We start from the raw sequence: 22,912 nt of genomic DNA, 5'->3' as shown, positions 1-22,912 counted from the left end.
CTGGCCAACATGAAACCTCGTCTCTACTAAAAACACAAACAACATTAGCTGGGTGTGGTGGGGCACGCCTGTAATCCCAGCTACTTGGGAGGCTGAGGCAGGAGAATCGCTTGAACCTGGGAGGTGGACATTGCAGTGAGCTGAGATCATGCCACTGCACTCCAGCCTGGTAACAGAGTGAGACTCTCTCAAAAACACGAAACAAAAAATTAACCTATTCTCTTTTTCCACCCTACCTTTTGCCCAGAATTGCACACAAGTAACATAAACCAAGACCAGGCTGCTTTCACTGCTGAGGTTTCCTGACACTCTCTGGATGACAATATAGTGAGCAGTGAAAAGATCACAGCAGAGGAGCCACGGAGAAAAAAATGAACAAAGCCCCAATTGGTTAATCAGTTCCAGAATCATCCGAAGCAGGGTGTAGGGTACTGGTGTTGATATGCAGGGAATGAATCCTGGTTTTAAATTTTAACATGAGGTCAAGTCCTCAGCAGAACTGTGAACCACAGGAGACTTCGGAAGGGCTATGGCCTTTTCATGGGAGGCAGGAGTAGTTGTTTGGATTCGGTCTTGCAAGCTTTTTAGAATGTGTCTTTTACGGGGAGGCGCACAGGTGGCTGGTCCGCGCTGGCTTATCGAGGGTATCAAGGGTTAACTGCTTCTCTCTCACCCAAATTCCCCACAGGTCATGCCTGGCTCTCAGTGGGAGAGTGGAGAACCACCACGGGGGATGCAGGCTGACCTACTGCGGCCAGTGCCACAGGCGTCCTCAGGAAGGGGGTCCTCCCCAGCCCATGGACATGATGCCCAAAGTAGATGGCATCAGCATGGCCCAGTGCCAATGAAGAGGGCCAAGACACCAGAGCCACCTCTGGTAAGAGCAGTCTCAGCCAGGAAGGCGGGCACTGGTCCAGGGCAAGATCTACCTGCAGCCTCCCCCTGCAGTGGGGCTTAAACAGAGATTCTCCAGAAGGGAAACACCTGAGGCACTGTGCCAGCAAAGCGGGCGGGCAGGCCTGGAGGGCCCAGGTGACAGCGTTTAGGACATGTCAGGAGGGGTGATCCACTCCCCTTATTAGAGGCCAAATCTTTCTACCGAGACTGGCCAGAGCAAGAGCTGAACCGCAGAGGGAGGTCTGTGATATAATCGCCGAGACTGAAGAACTTCTGTCCTCCAAGCTATCTCCTCCAGGGTCATGGAGGGAGCCATATATAGAAGGCTCAGCAACTTGAGGAGAACCCATGTCATACAGATGACTTGGCTGCGTCTCCTGGGCCGTAAGATCAGTTCTACCACCCCAGATGAACTAAAATGTTTGCTCAAATGCCATGGTTTCCACCATCAGGAGGGTCTAAAGAGGAGGCACATTTGGCACTGCAGGCAGTGCGCCAGCTGTCTCTGCCTGGCGGGTTGCTGGAGTTGTCCTTACAGGCTGGAGCTTGCTGTCTGGTTGTCTGGCATGGAGGGTGACGTGATTCTGGAGGGTGGTGGTGGGGAGACGACTCAGCTATGGGAGGAGACTTCCGGGAAGGGAAGATAATCTGCCCTGCACCCCCAGTTCTGACTCTGGCCCTCCCCCAGCGTGCTGCATTCCTTAGCCTCAGGTCCCATTAGTCATCCATCCGTTAGGGTGGTGTCACAGGCTTGCTGTGCAGCCAGAGGCCCCCAGTGGAAGCTCCAGGATCAAAGGTGAAGCAGGTGGCCCAGGAGCCATGATTGTGCAGCCTTGGGTGCCTGTTCTATTGTTCATCACAAGGGAACCCACAGAGGGACAAGGAGAGCCACGGGCTGAACCCCAGATGTCCCCCCCGTGAGTGTAACTGCACAAAAGCTTCGACTCCTTGGGATTTGAAAACCTCCTGTCAGTGCTGCATTCTGTCAAGCAAGAAGCTACTGAATCAGCATTTTAGAAATAGATTAGCGTAGAAAAATGTATATATATAAATGCTTGTGATTTTTTCATTTCTGTAATTTATTTTACATTCTGAGGGTTCCTCAGTTTCTTAGCAAAGCTCTTTCTCAGAAGCTCCCATTGGCCCAGTAGGGCTGCAGAGAAAAGGTTATGTTCTTTTCTCTGTCTCTGCTTAGGACCTCACTGAGGGCAAGCCAGGGCCGCCCTGCTGGAGCAGCACCAGGGGACATGGTGGTGGGTGTAGGAGCCAACTCCTGAGATGAGGCTAATAGGAGGTAAAGAGGACTGCAGGATCCTTCCCACCTGTCAGTTTCTTTTATAGAAACCTCGGTCCCTTTCCTTGCCATGGTCTCTTAAGGTTAAGACCAAACCAAACACATAACCCAGGCTATCTAATCTATCCGACCTCAGGAGCCAAGCCTCATGCTTACTTGTAAGTGATTTGAACATCTGCCAGGGGGTTCTGGCGGGATCTTGATTTCATCAGGCGACATGTTCCGAACTCTTTCAGAAAAGGAGGCTATTGAGAGAAGAAGGAAAAATTCTGTAGGTGGGGATCAGAACAAGGGACAGACATGGACAAAAAAACATAAGCACATAAAATGTTATCAGGTAGGGATAAACACTATGAAAACAGTACAACTGAGTGTTCAGATGTGGCCTCTGTGAGGTGTCATCTCAGCTGAGAGTGAATGACCAGAAGGGGTGGGCCATGTACCAGCTTGGGAGAAGAAAAGTTCAGACAGAGGGTATAAATGTATACAGTAATTAACGTTTCCCTTTTTTTTGTTTGTTTTTTAAAGAGACGGGGTCAGCTGGGTGTTGTGGCTCGCACCTATACTCCCAACATTTTGGGAAGCTGAGGTGGGCAGATCATTTGAGGTCAGGTGTTCTAGACCAGCCTGGCCAACATGGCGAAACCCTGTCTCTGCTAAAAATACAAAATCAACTGGCAGGGTGATGCACACCTGTAAACCCAGCTACTCGCGAGGCTGAGGAATGAGAACTGCTTGAACCTGAAGGTAGTGGCTGCAGTAAGCCAAGATTGCGCCACTATACTCCAGCCTGGGTGACAGAGTGAGACTCTGTCTCAAAAAGGAAAATAAAATACAGAAAATGAAATAGAGACAGGGCTTTTAGTCTGTAACCCAGGCTAGAGTGTAGTGGTACAATGATAGCTCACTGCAACCTCGAACTCATCTCAGCTTCCCAAGTAGCTAGGACTACAGGTGCATGACACCATGCCTGGCTAATCTTAAAAGTTTTTGTAAAGATGGGGTCTCGTTATGTTACCCAGGCTGGTCTTCAACTGTTGGATCAAGCCATCTTCCCGCCTTGGCCTCCTAAAGTGCTGGGATTATGGGTATGAGCCACTATGCCTGGCCCACAACGGTTAACTTTTAAGGAAGAGTCAGCAGTGTGCTGGTAAATGTTTAATCACCAGCTGGGTGTGGGGATGGAGAAAGGGGGGAGGCACCATGATCTATGGCATTTGCCATTTCTTGTGGTGTAAATTCTTCTGCCATAGCCAATTTCAAGCTACCAAGGTAAAGTCACTGAACCCAAGGCTGGGAAGAGACGTACACAATAGGCTCACCACGTAAGCCAGCTGCAGCCACCACTGCACGTCTCTTAAACCAGCTCCAGCCACCACTGGATATGTCTCTAAAATACTTGCAAGACTTTTGAAACTCAGAGGTGCTTGGTGCCACCTGTCTACATCTACGGCTAACCTGCCTAGGCTCCAGGAGAAACAGAATTCAGGGTTCCCTAAGTTTTGGGTCGCAAAGTAAACAAAATGGCCGTGTGCATAAATGATACTACCGTTATCAGCTGAGGATCTTTTAAAAATAAACAAATCAACTCTCTCTTAGTCCACCTCATTCCTGAGAACAAAAGGCCCGTTCTGGTGGGAAGAACCACAACCCCCAGGGGACAATTTCCTCAGAGATCTGCCACGGTCGCCAGGCCTTGCTCTCTCCAGCCCCTTCCCCGCAGCCTCGGGCCACCCCGCAGCCTCGGGCCACCCGGGCACTGCAGTCTTGCTTTGGCTCGCTGGGACAATGTGCTATTTGTTGTTAAGATTCTGTCTGCTCTTCAAAACACTCCCTCATGAAAAGGATCATACAATAAGCAAAGAGCAGGCAGGCAGGGTGGGGCAGGACGAAGAGAAAGAATGAACAAACCACCAATAACACTCAGCAAGCACTTACTGGGCACCTACTGTGTGCAGGCCTGCTAACCCACTGCTGAGCTGGCCGGGCTGGCTTCGCAAGGCCAGCCCCTTCTCCTCTGCCCAGGCTGGGTTAATGTTTGCTTAGTAGATAAGGTGCTTTGATCTCTGCCTGGAGTTTCAAGTTACTGTAAAGAACACAGTGCCGAGGAGGGCTGGGGACGAGGCTCCCAGACTCTGCCAGTCCAGCTGCGGCAGGACAAGCCCGTGCACACTATAAATACGCTCTGAGACAGGGGTCGAGCCTGGGGCCATCCTAAAAACATGACTTCATGCGCTGATTTTCACTGCTGTCAGTGGATTCTCACTGGAAGCACCCCAAGAACAGAGCACCAATCTGCCATTTTGGATGAGGGCAAGAGGACAGAGACTGGCTGACACATTGATCAGAGGTCCTGTGGATCCCAGATGCCAGTGCAGCCCAAGAGCCAGGGACGAGGTGCTTCTCTTTGCCCAGCACCTTCCTTTGGTCTCCTGACTCCTCAAGCAAAGCTGACACTCAGATATGGCTGGAATTCAACTCTCCTCCAACTTCCTCCTTCCTCCCAGCCCTGGAATACGTGAAAGTGCTAAGCCTGAGGTTGCAGAAGCTGGTGGAGAGTGGAATCAGCTGCAGGGAGCTGGTCCTATCTCACAAGCAGCAGCAATAAAAGCAAGGAGAGCCTTGGCAGGCGCTGGGTACATAAATAAGCAGGGTTAACTTCTTCCCTGGGCTGGAGAGTGCGTATGTGTGCATGTGACAGAGACAAAGAGTGCCCTTTGGCATTTGCCAGGAAAACCTTTTGGAAAAACAGGGTGTGACCCTGTTGCCACAGCAACCCAGTCACACTCTGGGGCTCACATGGTGTACAGTATAAGAGGAGGGGAGCCCCTCCTGAGCCTGGGGCTTGAAACAAGATAATTCCTAGGCAGTTACTGTCAAATAAAGGGACACATTCAGGAAAACTAGATACAAGTATACACAGAGCGTGGAAGCAGCCTTCAGTGACCCTCTCCTTCCTGAGTCCTGGAATGAATCTCATGTGGGAGATGCCAGCCCCACATTTCTGTTTATTTTTTTTGAGACGGAGTCTCACTCTATCGCCCAGACTGGAGTGCAATGGCGTGATCTCAGCTCACTGCAACCTCCGCCTGCCAGGTTCAAGCAGTTCTCTTGCCTCAGCCTCCTGAGTAGCTGGGACAACAGGCACGTGCCACCATGCCTGGCTAATTTTTTTTTTTTTTGTATTTTTAGTAGAAATGGGGTTTCACCACGCTGGCCACCTCAAGCCATGTCCCCAGGACATCCATAGAGCAATGTGTCCACAGTCTCTTGGAAGCAGTGCTGGGTCTGTAGCTGCTGCCTGGGCATGATGGGGGTGTTCTCAGAGGCAGCCGCAGTTAGGACTTGAGAAGCCAGCTGTCAGCGTGAGTTGCCCTGGTGCGTGCCCAAGTCAGAAAACACCCAGAGTACCCACAGCTGCCATGGAGGGATCTGTGCAGGAGTAGCTAGTTGGACGGGCTCATGGGATGGCAGGGAGTGAGTGAGCTGGGGGGCTCCAGGGGACAGTAGAGTATCTCCAGCTCCTGAGTAACACAGAGAACCCACGCCCACTGCCACACCAGCACCACTGCTCCAGGCTCAGCCGTGGGCATTGGCGAGGCCCTGGAGGGCACTGAGAGGGTGTGCATGCTTGGCTCTGTCTAGGGGCTGAGTGCTGCAGACGCCTGTGGCTTGGCTTCTCTGCTCTCCTGCTTGTTCTCTTAAAGCTGGGGCTGTCTACATGCATGGACATGCTTCCCATACCTGGTAAGCAACCTGAGTCCTGACACCAGAGCGGACAAAAGAAGCTTAGGCAGAGAGGCTGACAGGCACTGCATCATGAATGGAAGCCACTGTCCTTCAACTAATTACGTCTTTAGTAAGAGGAACTAAACCAGCTACTCGTTAATGAGGAATGGCGAGTAATCAAAACGATGCCGCTTAAAGATCCATTTTTGTCCTCCACAGGTGAATGAGTAAACAAACTGTGGTGTATCCCTACAGTGAACTAGTACTTGGCTACAAAAAGGAACTCTGGATATGCCCAACATGGACGAGCCTTGCAAGTACCATACTGAGTGAAAGAAGCCAGACAAAACCCTAGTTCCCTTTCTACCCTGCTTCTCAACTGCGGCTGATTCTGCCCTAAGGGGACATTGATCACTGTCACATCTGGGGGAGGGAGAGTGCTTCTGGCATGCAGTGAGTAGGCAGAGACCAAGGACACTGCTAAACATCCTACAAAGCACAGGACAGCCCCACCACAAAGAATCATCCAGCCCAAAGTGTCAGTAGGGCCAGGGCTGGGAGATCCTGATTTACAGGAAATTCTAAAAAATGGCAAAGCTCTAGTGAGGAGTGTGTAGATCACGGCTTGCCCGAGGCTGAGGGAGGGAATCAGCTGTAACAGGATTGGGGCAGGAGGGAACATTTCAGAGTGATGGGCGCGCTCTGCATCACGACTACATGCATCTGTCAACATTCACCAAACGGCACCCCTAAAACTGGCAAGTCTTACTCTATGTAAATTACACCTCAATAAAGCTATTTCCAAAAAATGGCACAGGGAGGAAAAGTGACAAGTTGGCTCTGGAAGCGACTGGGGGCTGAAATGGCTGACGCCCACACACGTTCCACTGCCTGCTCAGCACTGCTAGCAAGAGCGAGGGCATCTCTGCCTTGGCATGTGACAGGCTGCTCTCTGATCCCCGGCTGTGCAGTTTCTCACAGTGAAATGCACAGTTGGCTTGGATGATGGTGGGGTAAGAGGCCAAGGCTCCTGCCCACACCCTGCTGGTGGATCGCCTCCTTAGGGCAGGCCATCAGCTTCCCAGCAGATGTGAACTCTGCTTCCTCTGCCCTCAAAGCCAAATGTTGCACTCCTACGGTGCCACTTTCTAAAGAACGAACCCTAGGTTTTAGGAAAGTCCTGGTTTGTATAGGATTTGAAAGACTGAAACTCCACCAGAGAAGCCAGGGATTAAGGCCCTCCTGCTGAGGGTCTGGGCTGCTCAGCTTACTGTGTTCCCACCCAATCCTTCTTTTTCTTTTTTTTTTTTGAGCCGGAGTCTCGCTCTGTTGCCCAGGCTGGAGTGCAGTGGCGCGACCTTGGCTCACTGCAAACTCTGCCTCCCAGGTTCACGCCATTCTCCTGCCTCAGCCTCCCGAGTAGCTGGGATTACAGGCGCCCGCCACCTCGCCCGGCTAGTTTTTTTTTTTTTTTTTTTTTTTTTTTGAGATGGAGTCTCGCTCTGTAGCCCGGGCTGGAGTGCAGTGGCTGGATCTCAGCTCACTGCAAGCTCCGCCTCCCGGGTTCACGCCATTCTCCTGCCTCAGCCTCCCAAGTAGCTGGGACTACAGGTGCCCGCCACCTCGCCCGGCTAGTTTTTTGTATTTTTTAGTAGAGACGGGGTTTTTTTTTTTTTTTAGTAGAGACGGGGTTTCACCGTGTTAGCCAGGATGGTCTCAATCTCCTGACCTCGTGATCCGCCCGTCTCGGCCTCCCAAAGTGCTGGGATTACTGGCTTGAGCCACTGTGCCCGGCCCCAATCCTTCTTTAAAAGACAAACAGAATCAACAATTCCTAGCTCCTTTAGTTCAGGAAAAGGAGAACAGACTCCGTAGCAGAACTCCCAACAGAAAGGTCCTCCTGGGAGAAAGCCTGGGTGGGAGGGACTGACTACTGGGGCAGCGCTTCCAGGTGGTCCCTGGGCTCGGAACCCCCAGGGCTGGAGCCAGTGAGCCACTGAGGCAAGACCGCAGGAGGGAGGAGCCTGTTTGAGAGCCGGTAATGGCCGCCACAGAGAGGGAGGGCCAACTCCACCAAGAGCCCTGACTCAGCTGCCGGGAACTCCCCCAGGTCGGGCTTTGGGAGCCACATGAAAGGAGCTGGGGGGCTTTCTAAAAGTATTAAAAGCCTGGGGCTAGCACAGAACTTGGATGATGTGTGCTGTTTTCCAGAAACATAGTGTCCCTGCTCCTCCCAAATCACAAAGAGCCCCAGACTCCAGGGCTGTGAGGCATGCTCCCGCCTGGGGACAGAGCAAAGTGCCAGCAGAGGCCACATGCTGACTCCCTAAGCAGCATGCATATGCCAGCAGAGAGGGGGAGGAGGGGGTGCAAAGACAGAGGACAAGCCCAGGGCACTAGGGGAAGCAGAGACCAAGACACGCTCCCAGCTGAGGGGCCCTGAACTCCCTCTTGACAGCGTGGGCGACCAACCAAAGCCCAATAAAACATACCACAAATACGATTTTCAAAGAAGAACTGTTCCCTGGGCGTCTCGCCCGGGCATCCTAGGAAATGCCAAAGGCCCTGAGAGGGAGCCGAAGGGACATGGTGCTCACAGCAGACAGAAGCCCTGTGGGGCGGAAGGCGTGGCATGGCCGAAAGCCAGGCTGCTAGTGGTAAGGCTGAGAAACGTGTCCCCAGGATCCCCCAATACTCACCCACGAGTTCCTGGGGGTCTCGCTTTTCTGCTTCTGTATTATCCTGCAAAAGAGAAACAAACACGAGGAGGTAAGACTGGGGCTCCTGAACCAGCTACTCTCCACTGAGACCACTCACGGTTTTTAAGGAAGGAGAAAAAGTAAAAGCACTGCCAGGAACACTAAGGGTAAGCTGATGTTTCAGGGGCCTCTGGCACCCCCAAGCCGCCGAACCCTCTTCTTCCCGCATCGCAGCAGCCAGATGCTCTGGAGCCCAAGCCGGTCTCTCCTCCAAACCTCTTCAGTGACCAAACCCACCATCGCTGAGGAGAGCACACGCCAGCAAGCCTGCTGCGGCCACCTGGGCAACGCATACCCTGCCTGTTGCTCTCCCCTGGGTCCGAGGAAGCTTGCCTGAATGGAGTGCAGAGTTCAAGGCCCCGGCCAGCCCAGACATCACCACCTCTACTGCTGGTACCAAGGAAGCAAGAGGCGACTGCTTTCTAACAGCAGACTCCTGAGATGAAAATGCAGACTAGCCGCTCCCAAGATACTTCTCTTATTTTTAGTTCAAAAAGGGAGGCTTCATCATAAGGATAAAGGGGCAGCTCACGGAACCTCAGAGAAAACGTGTAGCGAACCTTGAATAAGTGGCAGAATGGGGATCCGAGAGAGGCCCCAGGATCAAGGCAGCCTCTCTCTGGCTCTCAGCTCCCTTTCCACTGGCTTTATACTCCCTCCAAAGAAAAGCTTCCTCCAATCCCTAATGCAAACAGCATCCCACGACAGCCACGTCCACAAGTCCTACGGAAACCTGAGAGCAAAGGCTTCTGAGACATTTTCTGGATTTCACTGTTCCATAGTAAACGTTTCATCTAAACCAAAGTCAACGCTGAGAAAGCCACGGTCCAAGTCCTACGTCACAAGTCTTCCCCTGCCTCCACTGTCTCAAGTGTAAAAGGGCAAGAACACACGTCTCCCCCATTTCTGGGTTGCTGACACCCAGGCCCTCAAACCCAGTTAGATCAACAATCTCCAGGGCCATACGCGCTAATGATCAAAACAGCAAAAGCAGAGTTCACAGAAAGCTGCCAGACCCCGTGTCCTTTCCCTCTGATGAGCAAGGGAGGAGATGAGACAGGAAGACTCTGCAACAAGACCTCGAGGACAGGTGCAGAGCTCCGCCGGCTCCACTTCCACAGACATGGCACACCACGCCATGGCTCCGAAAGGAAGGTGCCAGGAAGGCCACCCAGTTCCCCACACCGAACCTAGACTCAGTCTTAGCCCCCTTCCCAAAAAGTCCCTCCTGATGCTGGGACAGGCCAAATTCCCCATTCCTCAGAACACTGCAGCTATTCATTCAACCTGGCAGGGCACCACGTCCAGGCCAGGCTGCTTAGCAACCTATCTCTTCGAGCCACTGCCCCCTGCCAATCAGGTGGGCAAAGAGGAGGGTGGGAGCGGGCAGGGAGGCGCGCCTGGAGGACTGCCACACCAACTTCAGGTTGCAGTCATAAATCAGCGGCTCTCTAGAGACTGCCAGTCTCTCAGGGGACGAACAACAATCCCTTTGTAGCAGTGACTCTGAGGAAACCAATGTTCACGAGTGTTAGTAACAAAACATGGGACTGTAAAATGTCCTTACATTCTCCCTCTAGAGAACAGCTTTCTGGGTGCTGATGGTGGGAAAACATCAGCTCTTCCCGCACATGCCAGCTGGCTGATCATACAGGGACTGACCATTCATTAACTCTCCCTCCAGCCCCCACTCACCCTTCCCCAAGGCTCCGCACCACACCACACCCGCCCCTTCTCATGGACTCAACTGCAGAGGCCCAATCATCACGCGGGGAGTCTACCATGTCTACCCCAGAGCCACAGGAAGTTAGTCACCAAACACGCAACGGCTCTTCAAAGGGAAACACACTTGCCACTTCAGAGGCTCCTTAGGTCAAGTAAGAGGCCAGGAGCCTCCCCGTGGCTTCTTGTGGCTTTTGTGACCCTGCAGATGGAAAGGTGTGTGGGGTGTGTGTGCTGCCAGGCTCAGCTGAGGTTGTTGAGTCACGTCTCTGGAAAAAAAGAGATGATGGGGCAAAATCACAGGAAGGATTTTATCCCTTTATTTCAGTCTTTCCCTTTAGCTTGGCTCTTCAGTCCCCCCTAAATTATTCCTTCTATGCCTAAGAAATAAATAAACTGGATAGTTGGGTTTCAATTTGCCAACTAGTCTGGTCTTTGCTTTTCTAACCTCTTAGTACAAAAAAAGGGCATGGCATGCCCAGAGCACCCCTTCAACTCGCAACAAGAGGACTCTCATTCAGTACTGAACCTGAGGCCCAGAAACAAGGCCCGCCCAACTTCCCAGCAGTAGAATCCAGCTCCACGGGCCCTCCCACCCTCAGTGCCTCTGAATAAAGTAATGACCGATGGACCACAGACCCAACTCCAAGTTCAAGAAGATTCTCCTGCCTTACGAGAACCCATCAAACCAAATGCATGAAGTAGCCTGGCCAGCTCAGAAGCCATACGAGTGTGCACGCTCAGGAGGAGGCCAGAGCTGCTGCACTAGGGTCTCCTAAGACGACTCTGGAGTCTGTGTTGGTTCAGATTCCCATTGGTATCAGGTACCCTTGGGACCTAGAAGGCTCTGGAGAATCAAGCTGGGAATCTGCCTCCTGCTGGCTATACCTTGTCATGTTTAGAACGTGATTCTTCTGCCCTTTGAGTCCAACAAGCTGGGTCGTGAGCTTGCTGAGCCCTGGGCGCCTCTGTCACTGTGCCGAGCTTCTCCTGAAGAAGAAAGACAACAACCTAAGTTCTCTGGATCCTAAAGTGCCCACCTGGCCAGATGCAGTGGCTCACGCCTGTAATCCCAGCACTTTGAGAGGCTGAGGTGGGCCGGACTGCTTGAATCCAGGAGTTTGGGACCAGCCTGTCATCCCAGCTACTTGGGAGGCTGAGGCGAGATCACCTGAGTTTGGGAGGCTGAAGCTGCAGTGAGCTATGATTATGCCACTGCACTCCAGCCTGGGTGACACACGGAGACCCTGGAATACCCCAGAGCTGCTTTTTAGTACCATTTACACACAACTATCCACTGAATCAAGTTTCATTCAATGAGAGTGACCTCTATTCAAACAGTAACGATATTCCTCTATAACAACCTCCACCACAGGCAGGACAGGCCTAAAGAGATACCCTCTTACCAGTCATGTCTCCGATACCAGGTATTCAGTATGAAAAACGAACCAAGCACCCATGACAGTTATCATGGAAGCCAGCCACGTGTCAGAAAAAAACCTGTGATGAACAATTTATTTTATAATTTAAAAAAATTATTTTATTTTTAGATTTGGCGGTACATGTGCAGGTCTGTTACATGGATACATTGTGTAATGGTAAGTAAGGTTTGGGCTCCCAGTGTACCCGTCACCCAGAAAGTGAACACCGTACCTGATAGGTAATTTTTCAATCCTCACGTCCCTCCCAATGAAATATTTCAAATGATAAAACTAAGGAGATGGAAAAAAGGCTCAATTATTAAACTGCCAGTCGTTCAAGGCACCGGTATTATACCACCTGCTCTAGGGGGAGAGTCTCACTATGCCCTTAAAGAGGCAGGAAGTGGGAAGAAGGGCTATGAGGATACAAGTAAAAAGCAACAAGAAAGCACTGTTCATCTCTTCCCCGCCAGCGGCGTTTTGAAATGCACAGGAAACACCTGTCTCGACTCGTAGGAATCCACCCACTGGCCTCCAGGTAGAAATTCTCAGTTGGTCAAAGTAATGAACTCATCCTGCATGTCTACTCACCAGGCATCCGTCTACATTAGCCAGAGGGCACAGAACCCGCAGCCCAGAGACATGAGCAACACCACAGCCAGAACAGGCTGAGGGCTTTTCACCCCGTTCCTAAGGAAGGTGAAAACAAAGCGCCTCACCTAGGAAAGGAAGGCCGCTCCTGGCAGAAAAGACAGCCCCTCATTCAATTCCAATCAAGACACAAGGAAAAACAGACTGGGCGTGCTGGGAGGCTGAGGCGGGCACATCACTTGAGGCCAGGAGTTTGAGACCAGCCTGGACGACATGGTGAAATCTCCTCTCTACTAAAAATACAAAAATTAGTCAGGCATGGTGGTGCATGCCTGTAATCCCAGCTACTTGAGACGTGGAGGCTGCAGTGAGCCGAGATTGCGCCACTGCACTCCAGCCTGAATGAGCAAGATTGTCTCAGGAAAAAAAAAAAAAAAAAAAAAAAAAAAAAAGACACAAGGAAAAACAAGAAGACAAAAACAAAAGCCAAGTTAGAAAACAGAAGGGAGGAAAGAGGAAGTATGGTTTAAATGCTGAGCTGGTGGAGAACACCAATCTGAGCTGAGGTCTCCTCCTCCGCCTGCACCCCTCATCTACCCAGACCCCACCTGAGACTAAAGGCCCAGCAACCAGAGCAGGAGGCGGCTGCGGCAGGCTGGGGGCTGTCCCTGGAGAAGAATAGTGATTTCAACCTGCCAATTTGGTTTCTTAACCAACTGTGACTGAGACTTGGAAGATGCAACAGCCATGGCTGTAGGTCCTCAGGAATTACAGAACCTGGAATATGGTTCCTCCTGCAGAGAATACAAAAGTCCAGCCACTGATGAAGCTGACTGGAGTGCAGGAAGGAAGCAACAACAATATAAACCCATGAAACTGGACAAGCTGCCATTTGAGCTGGGAGGATTTACTCAGCAGAGAAGTACCAAGTCCTGAGTAAGAGAATGGAGGTTCATTTACAGCCAACAATGCTTCCTCAATCCTTCCTGGAACCGGCCCCACAAAGCTCCAGTGTCAAACCTGAGTTCTGCAACGGCAGCCACCAGCATCTAGATCCCGCCAAATCTAAATGTCACATTTTCCTTCCAGCTCGGAGCAGCTGGGGAGCAGCCGGCACAGAGAAAGCACTCTGAACAGGGGCACAGGGCAGCCAGCCCTGAAGCCACGGGCGAGAATGCTACAGACTGGGGGTTTCCTGTTGGATAATGTAATCTTGCATCTTACAAGTATGTGGCAGCTAGGGAGGCAGATTAGTAAAATGACTCCTTTCAAACCTTTATTCTCTCAGACCTGGGACAGCCCATGGCCTGATGAGATCTCACTTCACGAGCACAGTGGCTCCTTAAAAACAGATCCTCACTGTGGCCCACGAGCCCTGAGGATCCCCTGCCAGCCATTTCAGCCTCTTCCTCCCCTTTCTGCACCCGGGATCTTTGCAATGCCTACTCCCGGAAATTGCCTTCTCCCGACTCCTGCCTAGAAAGCCCCGTGTAGGCCTCAGCCCAGCCCAGGGAAGCCTTCCTCTACCCTCACGCCCACTTGGCCAACGAAGAGAAACTACCCTACTCTGTGTACTCACAAAAATCACCTCCTGTAACAGTCTGCCTGGCCCACAAAAGGTGCTCAAGCACTGATCTCTCTCTCTCACACATACACACACACACCTCCCGCCAAACACTGTCAGTGTGTCTTGTCAAGTTTAGGTTCCACACCTACCTTCAGCTGTTATGTTTTAACTTCAGACTCCCAGCCTGGTCAACTCTACAGCGAGTTTCATGTGTAGATTCACTAGAAATGTCAGATGGACAGGCAGCAGAAAAGCAGCTGTAGGCTTGCAATAAAAGTCTGCCAAGGAGCAGGAGAAGGTGGGGAGGGGACACCAATGCTGAATTACAAAAAAATTTCAAACCCAATTCTTTATTCATCTTTCTGCATCATTTTTTTTTTTTTTTTTGAGACAGGGTCTCACTCTGTCACATAGGCTGGAGAACACTGGCACAATCATAGCTCACTGCAGCCTTGACCTCCTGGGCTCAAGCAATTCTCTTGCCTCAGCCTCCCAAGTAGCTGGGATTACAGGCATGCACCACCATGGCTGGCTAATTTTTAAATTTTTTGTACAGATGGGGTCTCACTATGTTGCCCAGGCTGCTCTTGAACTTGTAGGCTCAAGCAATCCTCCTGCCACAGCCTCCCAAAGTGCTGGGATTATAGGTGTGAGTCACCACATCTGGCCCTGCATCCTATTTCTGAACACTGGGCCTAATGCTCTTAAATCCTAAGACAAGAAGAATTACTATATAGTTAATTCATTTATTTTTTCAATTAATTTATTGAGCATCATTTATACACCAAGCAATGGGCCAAGCATTGAGGATAAAATATGAAAACTCAATCTAGGGGAGTAAGTTTAGGTATTATGTTAAGCTCTTCAATTAAGAATCTCATTTAATTTTCACAACAGTCCCATGAAACTGTGCTCTTAACCATCAGGCAATACGACTGCTTCAGAACAACTGCTATGCCATCCTCCAACAACTGCTATACCCTCTTGCGGGGGCATCAAAGTAATAGTTAAAACAAGGTTTTCTGAGATCAATGTGAGTCACTTCAGGCTGCCAAGAAAGCAACAATGCTGGATTACCTTCATAAAATACCTCCAAGTTCCAGAACAAAATGATGTTGGTTTGACAGAGACATGGTTGGGGGCTAGGAGTGAGAGCTGTCAACAGTTCAGTAAAGCCTCCAAACCCATGCTGCATGGGAACATCCCACCCTGGGGGCCAGATGCCAGCCACCCCCACTGGAGAGCCCCAGAGAAAGCCCATCGCTAGCACATTTCCTTCAGTTGTATCCTGTCGGCCAGGACTAAGCCACTGCCGTGGGCACACTGCCTGCCTGGGAATGGAAACACTCCATTTATTAGAAAAATGGGCGGAAGTTGGTGGGGCCCTTTGGGACACATTGGGGTTGCCTTTGCTCTCAGACCGCTTATTGACAGGAAGGCTCTGCTCTCAACCACAGGTTTCCTTTTTTTTTTTTTTTGAGATGGAGTCCCGCTCTGTTGCCCAGGCTGGAGTGCAGTGGTGCAATCTCAGCTCACTGCAAGCTCCGCCTCCACGTTCAGGCCATTCTCCTGCCTCAGCCTCCTGAGTAGCTGGGACTGCAGGTGCCCACCACCATGCCCAGCTAATTTTTGTATTTTCAGTAGAGACGGGGTTTCACCTTGTTAGTCAGGATGGTCTCGATCTCCTGACCTTGTGATCCTCCCGCCTCGGCATCCCAAAGTGCTGGGATTAGAGGTGTGAGCCACTGTGCCTGGCCCCAACCACAGAAGGTTTTTCTAGGAATGGGTGAAACAGGAGTTTGCCAAGTTTGCCAGCTATAGAATTGGCCTTGTAGACTGAAGACAAGGTAGGGAGGGGGAAGGGAAAGTTTCTCTATTTGAAAAATCCTGCTAAATTTACAAAGCCCACATGGCTCAGCATAGCTCCTGATGTTCTGTTACATGGAACATGTTGCAATTAACTAGACTTCAATGTAAACGCACGGAGCAATTTCCAAGAGGAGACTTTTGTTATTCGACTATTCTAAGTGCAATCTACATTTGATTCAAGACACTTTAAGATTTTTGGTTTTTTGAAAATTATAGAAGATGGTTAGAGAGAACCATTCCCTTTCTGTCTCATCCCCAGAGTGTCAGGAACAGCTGTATCTCGGTCCAGAGGTTGCCTCACACCAAGGGTCTGAGTCAAACCCTTGGTGGTGAGGCTAGGACAGGCTTTTTCCCTTCAAGACTTCCACAAGAACAGTATCTCTGTGCTTTAGGTTGATATATTTGGGGGGTTAGGGGGAGCTTGGAGCCAGAAAAGGACAAAAGACACAGCTTTGTGAGGCTGAGAATGCTAGTCTGGAAGGCACACAACTCTACATGGCTACCAAATTACAAAAGCGTTCCATCTGAGAGGCTGGCTGACAAGCTGAAGAGTTAGTTACATCAACATCTCAGGCAAATATACTCGCAGTATCTGAAAGTCAGGGTGGCAGAAATGCAAACTGGTCTTCATCGACACTGGTAGGAAGGGGACTGAGTCACTGAGAGGGCCAAAAAGAATGCCAGCATCTTTAAAGCACAGCCCAGAAAATATTTACCTAACTCCAAAGTTAGGAATAGAAATGAGCAGAATCCTATTGAACCCAGAAATCACACAGCAGCATTTCAGGAAACATGGATGAAAATATGGAATGAAGGTCGGAAATGCTGGATCCCTAAGGACAGGCAGTTCTCTGCATCATATAATTTCAAAAAGATGAGTCCCAGATGGGGAAGGAGGGGCCCAGCCACACCTCAGTTAGCAATCCATGGCATCTGGCCTGAAGGGAAGGAGGTCTGTTGGGGCTTGTAAGGCTGCCGGGAGGGTGGACCAGACACAGCGGTAGCTCCCTGTGGGCTGCGGAACCACAGGAGTGAGGTGGGGCTTCTTGGAGTCTCAGCTTCAGGTTACTTGGATCAACTGCCATCAAGAAGGTCCCTCTGGCAGTGCAATGGAGTCAAGGAGGGGTCAGAGGGAGAATAATGAATACTGGTCATTGTTCCACTTTGCATGAAATCACAACTTCCAACAACTGCCAGAGTTTCTACCAGCAGTGTTCAGCTTATGATGTACTGAGGACTTCCTTGGAAGGTGGCAGGACAAAGTCATGGCAGGCTTGGATTGCTTTCCCTTGGGACAATCAAAGAGTGACTTTCATGGCCTGCCTGTCTTTCTGTCTCCTGCGCAGATCCGGTCACCACCCAGCAGGTCACTCCACGAGCTTCTGGAAATTCCATGTCTCCCAGCTGTGCAAGGTAACCCTAGTGTTGCTGAGGAAAAGTCTAAAAAAGACCATCCATCCTGTTGAGTGCAGGGAAGTGCCAAATGCTAGGCAGGCTTGAGCATTCTCAACAGTTTAAGGCCCACATTACAACTTCCAAGAGAAGGGTGGTAGATGGCTCACAAATCAGCAATGATCAAGGGCCATTTCCTTCTCTGTTCCTGGGTGAGTCATACTGTAATTCTGTTCCCTTCTAATCAGCACTCAAAAGATTACAGGGTATGGGCCGGGCGCGGTGGCTCACGCCCGTAGTCCCAGCACTTTGGGAGGCCAAGGCAGGCGGCTCACGAGGTCAGGAGATCGAAACCTTCCTGGCTAACATGGTGAAACCCCGTCTCTACTAAAAATACAAAAAAAGGAGCCAGGCATGGGGGCGGGCGCCTGTAGTCCCAGGTACTCGGGAGGCTGAGGCAGGAGAATGGCGTGAACCCGGGAGGCGGAGCTTGCAGTGAGCTGAGATCGCGCTACTGCACTCCAGCCTGGGAGAGAGAGCAAGATTCCATTTCAAAAAAAAAAGAGATTACAGGGTATGGGAGATAGAACACAGGGGCAGGTGGACTAATAAAACCAAGACTGAGGATGAAGCATATACTCTCCCACTCACATAGCACCCCATATGACACCCTAAACATAGAACCCACTAACAAGCTAACCACTATTCAAGTCTCACAATAATCTTATGAGGTAGACATTATTATTTCCATTTTGCACACAAGTAAACTGAGGTAAAACACAATGAAGCAGCTGACCCAATAAATGGCAATGGTGAAATTCAAGGCCAAATCTGTTTGGCTCCAAAGCCCAGTTATCCAACTTCCCACCTTCTCCCTCTAGACTAAGAGGCTGCAAAGGGTAGCAGTCTCTAGGAAGCTGTTGGTTTAACCACTGCGTAAGCCAACAACAAAGACCAAGAAGGAATAGCACCTCTCTAGGAATGATTCTCTGTTTTTTTTTTTTTTTTTTTTTTTTTGAGACGGAGTCTCGCTCTGTCGCCTAGGCTGGAGTGCAGTGGCCGGATCTCAGCTCACTGCAAGCTCCGCCTCCCGGGTTCACGCCATTCTCCTGCCTCAGCCTCCCGATTAGCTGGGACTACAGGCGCCCGCCACCTCGCCCGGCTAGTTTTTTGTATTTTTTAGTAGAGATGGGGTTTCACCGTGTTAGCCAGGATGGTCTCGATCTCCTGACCTCGTGATCCGCCCGTCTCGGCCTCCCAAAGTGCTGGGATTACAGGCTTGAGCCACCGCGCCCGGCTCTAGGAATGATTCTCTAGCAGGTCAGACTGAAGCAGGTATTAAAACCCTGGACTTAAGGGAAGACAGCCAGAATTATTATCTTTCAGCTATGACGATCAGGGGAAACAGCTCTAGAGTCCATGGGGCCCCAGTGAGTCACATCTGAGTTAACTTGTTCGGATGGTTGGTCCTGCAGGTTTAATCACACAAACCGTGGGTGCTACCACCCTGTCCTTAGCCTAGAGACTTCCTGGGGACTCACAGAAAAAATGCTACGAAATCCTGAACTCTACTCAGCTCTTCTCCCTTCCTGGGTGAACCACCATGTGGACTTCCAATAAGAACACGAGCTTAAAGGATGAGTTATTCCTTCTGACCCAAGTAAAGAACATGGCCCGTTTCCTGTTCGTCAGATAACTTCATTAGAGGGAAACTGCAGACATAGCACTCAACTATAAAAACCCATTCATATTTTGCTAGTGTAATGTGCTTATTTCTGGATTTAACCTAGATAGCTGAAGAAAATATGAGAATGAGGGAAATGATGTGAAAATCTGTGGGGCTAATGATTCGTGCGTGTCACCACTAGAACAAAAGTTGGTGGATCTCAACTTTTGAGATCCAAAGTCCAAGCTTAAGCTCTGAGAGTTCAAGTTTGCTCATCCATTCTGCAGAGTAATTCTCAGTTCTTAGGGCTCTCCAGCAGTGCATCAACAAAGGCACACAAACAACCTGTTTGCAATGGAAGTTTTCAAAAAAATCTCTATTTGGAATATTTTCAAAATTAAATTTTTTTTTTTTTGCCGGGCACCACGGTTCATGCTTGTAATCCCAGCACTTTGGGAGGCTGAGGCAGGCAGATCACTTGAGGTCAGAAGTCCGAGACCAGCTTGGCCAACATGGTGAAATCCCAGCTCTACTAAAAAATACAAAAATTGGCCAGGCGTGGTGGTGTGCACCTGTAGTCCCAGCTACTGGGGAGGCTGAGGCGGGAGAATTGCTTGAACCCCAGGAAGGAGGTTGCAGTGAGCTGAGATCATACCACTGCACTCCAGCCTGGACGACAGAGTGAGACTCCGTCTCAAAAAAAATTAAAAAAAAAAAAAATTTTTTTTTTCTTACAGCAGTTTTATTGAGATATAATTCATACCTTACAACTCCTTTTTTTTTTTTTTTTTTTTGAGATGGAGTCTCTCTCTGTCACCAGGCTAGAGTGCAGTGGCGTGATCTCGGCTCACCGCAACCTCCGACTCCCTGGTGCAAGTGATTCTCCTGCCTCAGTCTCCTGAGTAGCTAGGACTACAGGCACGTGCCACCATGCCTGGCTAATTTTTGTATTTTTAATAGAGACGGGGTTTCACCATGTTGGCCAGGAGAGTCTCGATCTCCTGACCTCGTGATTCACCCGCCTCGGCCTCCCAAAGTGCTAGGAATACAGGCATGAGCCACCGCGCCTGGCCTCATACACCTACAACTCTTCAGTGTTCGTTTTTATCTGTTCATTTGTGTCATATTGCTATTATAATTACACAGTATAGCAACATTGAAAACGTTTATATATAGATAGAGACAAAGCTGGATGCAAAACATATGTTATTATTGGCAAACATAAAAGAAGAATAAAAATGGTTGTACGAGGCCAGGTGCGGTGGCTCACGCCTGTAATCCCAGCACTTTGGGAGGCCGAGGCGGGTGGATCACCTGAGGTCAGGTGTTCGGCACCAGCCTGACCAACACGGAGAAACCCTGTCTCTACTAAAAAATACACAAAATTAGCCGGGTGTGGTGGTGCATGCCTGTAATTCCAGCTACTCGGGAGGCTAAGGCAGGAGAATCGCTTGAACCAGGGAGGTGGAGGTTGCAGTGAGCCGAGCTCACGCCACTGCACTCCAGCCTGGGCAACAAGATTGAAACTCCGTCTCAACAATAACAACAACAAAAAAAGTTGTACGGTTAGCATCATGGGATTAGGTGATTTCTATCCTTTCGCAACATACTCAATCTTGCTACAATAATTTGACAAAAGTAAAAATAAACACAAATTGTATTTTTTTTTTTTTTGAGAGGGAGTCTCGCTCTGTCGCCCAGGCTGGGGTGCAGTGGCCGGATCTCAGCTCACTGCAAGCTCCGCCTCCCCGGGTTCACGCCATTCTCCTGCCTCAGCCTCCCGAGTAGCTGGGACTACAGGCGCCCGCCACCTCGCCCGGCTAGTTTTTTGTATTTTTTAGTAGAGACGGGGTTTCACCGTGTTAGCCAGGATAGTCTCGATCTCCTGACCTCGTGATCTGCCCGTCTCGGCCTCCCAAAGTGCTGGGATTACAGGCTTGAGCCACCGCGCCTGGCCCACAAATTGTATTTTTATAAAAATGTAACTCTGTCCATTAAAAAAAAAAGTCCAAGCTTAAGCTCTGAGAGCTCCAGTTTGCTCTTCCGTTGGACAGAGTAATTCTCAGTTCTCAGGGCTCTCCAGTAGTGCATCAACAGAGGCACGCAAACAACCTGTTTGCAATGCTGCAAAAGGACTCGGGGCTCCTATCTCATACCACATCACATACCCTCCTAAACATCCTTCAATATCAGCAGGAATGCAACCCTTTGCTGCTTGTTTATGAAAAGCAACAGCATCTTCCTTTCAGATCCCAGAGTCCTGGAAGGGCAGCAAATACACCAGCAGCCCAGATGGGAAACACCTGTGCTCTGCAGCTACCCCGCAGAAGCTGCCCATGTTCTGGAGCCTGTGTTCAATACAGAGAATAGAAGATTTCAACCTGCAGTGCCGCCTGCATGCAATTGCTGGCAGGCTCCTCAAAGTTCTTCCTGTAATCAGCAGTCAACAACAAATTCCTGCAAGATTAGCCCCTTAGGCAGTTTTCAGATATTTGATTCTGGTACTTCAAAAGATCAGTAGTAATGCAAGGACAGTGGGAAGGAGTTGAGAGGAGAGTGGGTGAGGGAATTACCGAGTCAGCTCTGCCCAACACAAATCCTTGTCTAGACTGTGAGTCAGTAACTCCAGTCAACTGGGAGACCTAGTCTTCTTCAGGGTGGGTGTGAACAGCCACTGAGGCAGAGAACCACTCACCCGGCCGAGCCTCCAGAGAAGGCTAAGTGAGGACTTATCAAGGCCCCCAATCTGGAAGTCTAAGACAATCTACTGCCACAGTTCCCAAACTGTTACCTGGGGTAACCCAGCAAACTCACAAAGGTGCCACAGGATATTTAACATAACTGTTACAGGAAACATAGCCTTACTCCACACGTCCCATACCACACACACACTTACACATATTTTTAAGCAGCTACTGAATTGTGAGGACAGTAATACTTATTGTCTGAAGCGAATGATGTAAGAAACAGAACCATTTGTTAGGCATTTTGTTTTCTTTTTTTTTCAGACAGGGTCTTGGTCTGCTATCCAGGCTGGAGTGCAGTGGTACAGATCTCGGCTCACGGCAACCTCCGCCTCCCAGGACCAAATGATCCTCCCATCTCAACCTCCCAAGTAGCTGGGACTACAGACACACGCCACCATGCCTAACTAACTTTTGTAGTTTTTGTAGAGACGGGTTTCACCATGTTGCCCAGGCTGGTCTCAAACTCCTGTGCTCAAGCAATTCTCCTGCCTCGGGTATCCCCAAGTGCTGGGATTACAGGTGTGCGCTCAGCCGTCAGGCATTTCTTTTGGTTCTGGAGGTCTGTGAAAAACTATGGAGATACAAAGGGCAGTGAGCCAAGAAACTGTGGCACCTTCTGACCTACAGGATGAGGGCATATAATCAGACTTAGTTACACTGCAAAGGCCAAGCACTGCTAACAAGTGCACTGTATACCGTGAAAAGCACATTCATGTACATTCTCTCACGCCGCAGTCATCACCACCTTGTAAAGCGGGTCTCACGGCCCTCACTGCCCAGATGGAGCCGAGTGAAGCTTAAGTTATAGGCCTGTGGTTCCACAGCCAGAGGCCAGGGCACAACCCAGGTTTTCGGACCACGAGTCCACCAGACCAGCTCTAAGTTGTGAACTCCACCTTTTAGTACTACTTTAGGGATCTAAGAATTTTTAAAATGTCTTCTTTTAACTGGGGTTATACACGCCTTTAAAAAAAAATGCCAGAACAATTCCCCCCAACCCCCACCTGATGCCACCTCCTTGACCCAGAAAACGGAATTTTGTTTTTACAGATGTGCACTCCTGGGCCGGGAGGATTCTTTTCCTAGATCAGCACCTCAGGGAGGCTGGCGATCCCAGTTCCTCCCAGTTAGCTGGCAATAGGCTGCTCCATCTTTCTTGCTCCAGGCCCTCAATCCCCGTGTTTGTTTTCAAAGGAAGGGTGTGTCAGGGACAGTGAGTGAGTGGAAACAGCTTCATCCACAGGAACTGTACGAGTGG

At 50.1% G+C, this 22,912-nt stretch overlaps 1 protein-coding gene and 1 long non-coding RNA gene across 11 annotated transcripts in view; one reads left to right on the top strand and one right to left on the bottom strand.

Annotated features, from left to right (window-relative positions):
• SAP30BP (SAP30 binding protein) overlaps nucleotides 1-22,912 on the bottom strand; it is a 42,603-nt gene that overhangs the window by 6,033 nt on the left and 13,658 nt on the right. For 4 of the 10 annotated variants that reach the window (XM_015120327.3, XM_015120328.3, XM_015120329.3 and 1 more), the window contains 2 exon segments: nucleotides 8,620-8,662; nucleotides 2,348-2,436 (listed from right to left, as the gene is read on the bottom strand). The exons of 1 other annotated variant lie outside the window; for it this stretch is intronic. In XM_015120327.3, the coding sequence (XP_014975813.1) occupies nucleotides 2,348-2,436; nucleotides 8,620-8,662 (132 nt within the window). 10 annotated transcript variants of the gene reach the window in all.
• LOC144335962 (uncharacterized) lies at nucleotides 689-8,105 on the top strand. Its single transcript, XR_013407287.1, has 2 exons — nucleotides 689-877; nucleotides 6,140-8,105. It is a non-coding gene; the product is annotated as an uncharacterized LOC144335962 (long non-coding RNA).

This window comes from Macaca mulatta, chromosome 16 (assembly GCF_049350105.2).
Source record: "Macaca mulatta isolate MMU2019108-1 chromosome 16, T2T-MMU8v2.0, whole genome shotgun sequence".
NCBI classification, from domain to species: domain Eukaryota; kingdom Metazoa; phylum Chordata; class Mammalia; order Primates; family Cercopithecidae; genus Macaca; species Macaca mulatta.
Note: the sequence above shows the minus strand (reverse complement) of the source record. Positions and strands in the feature narration are given on the sequence as shown.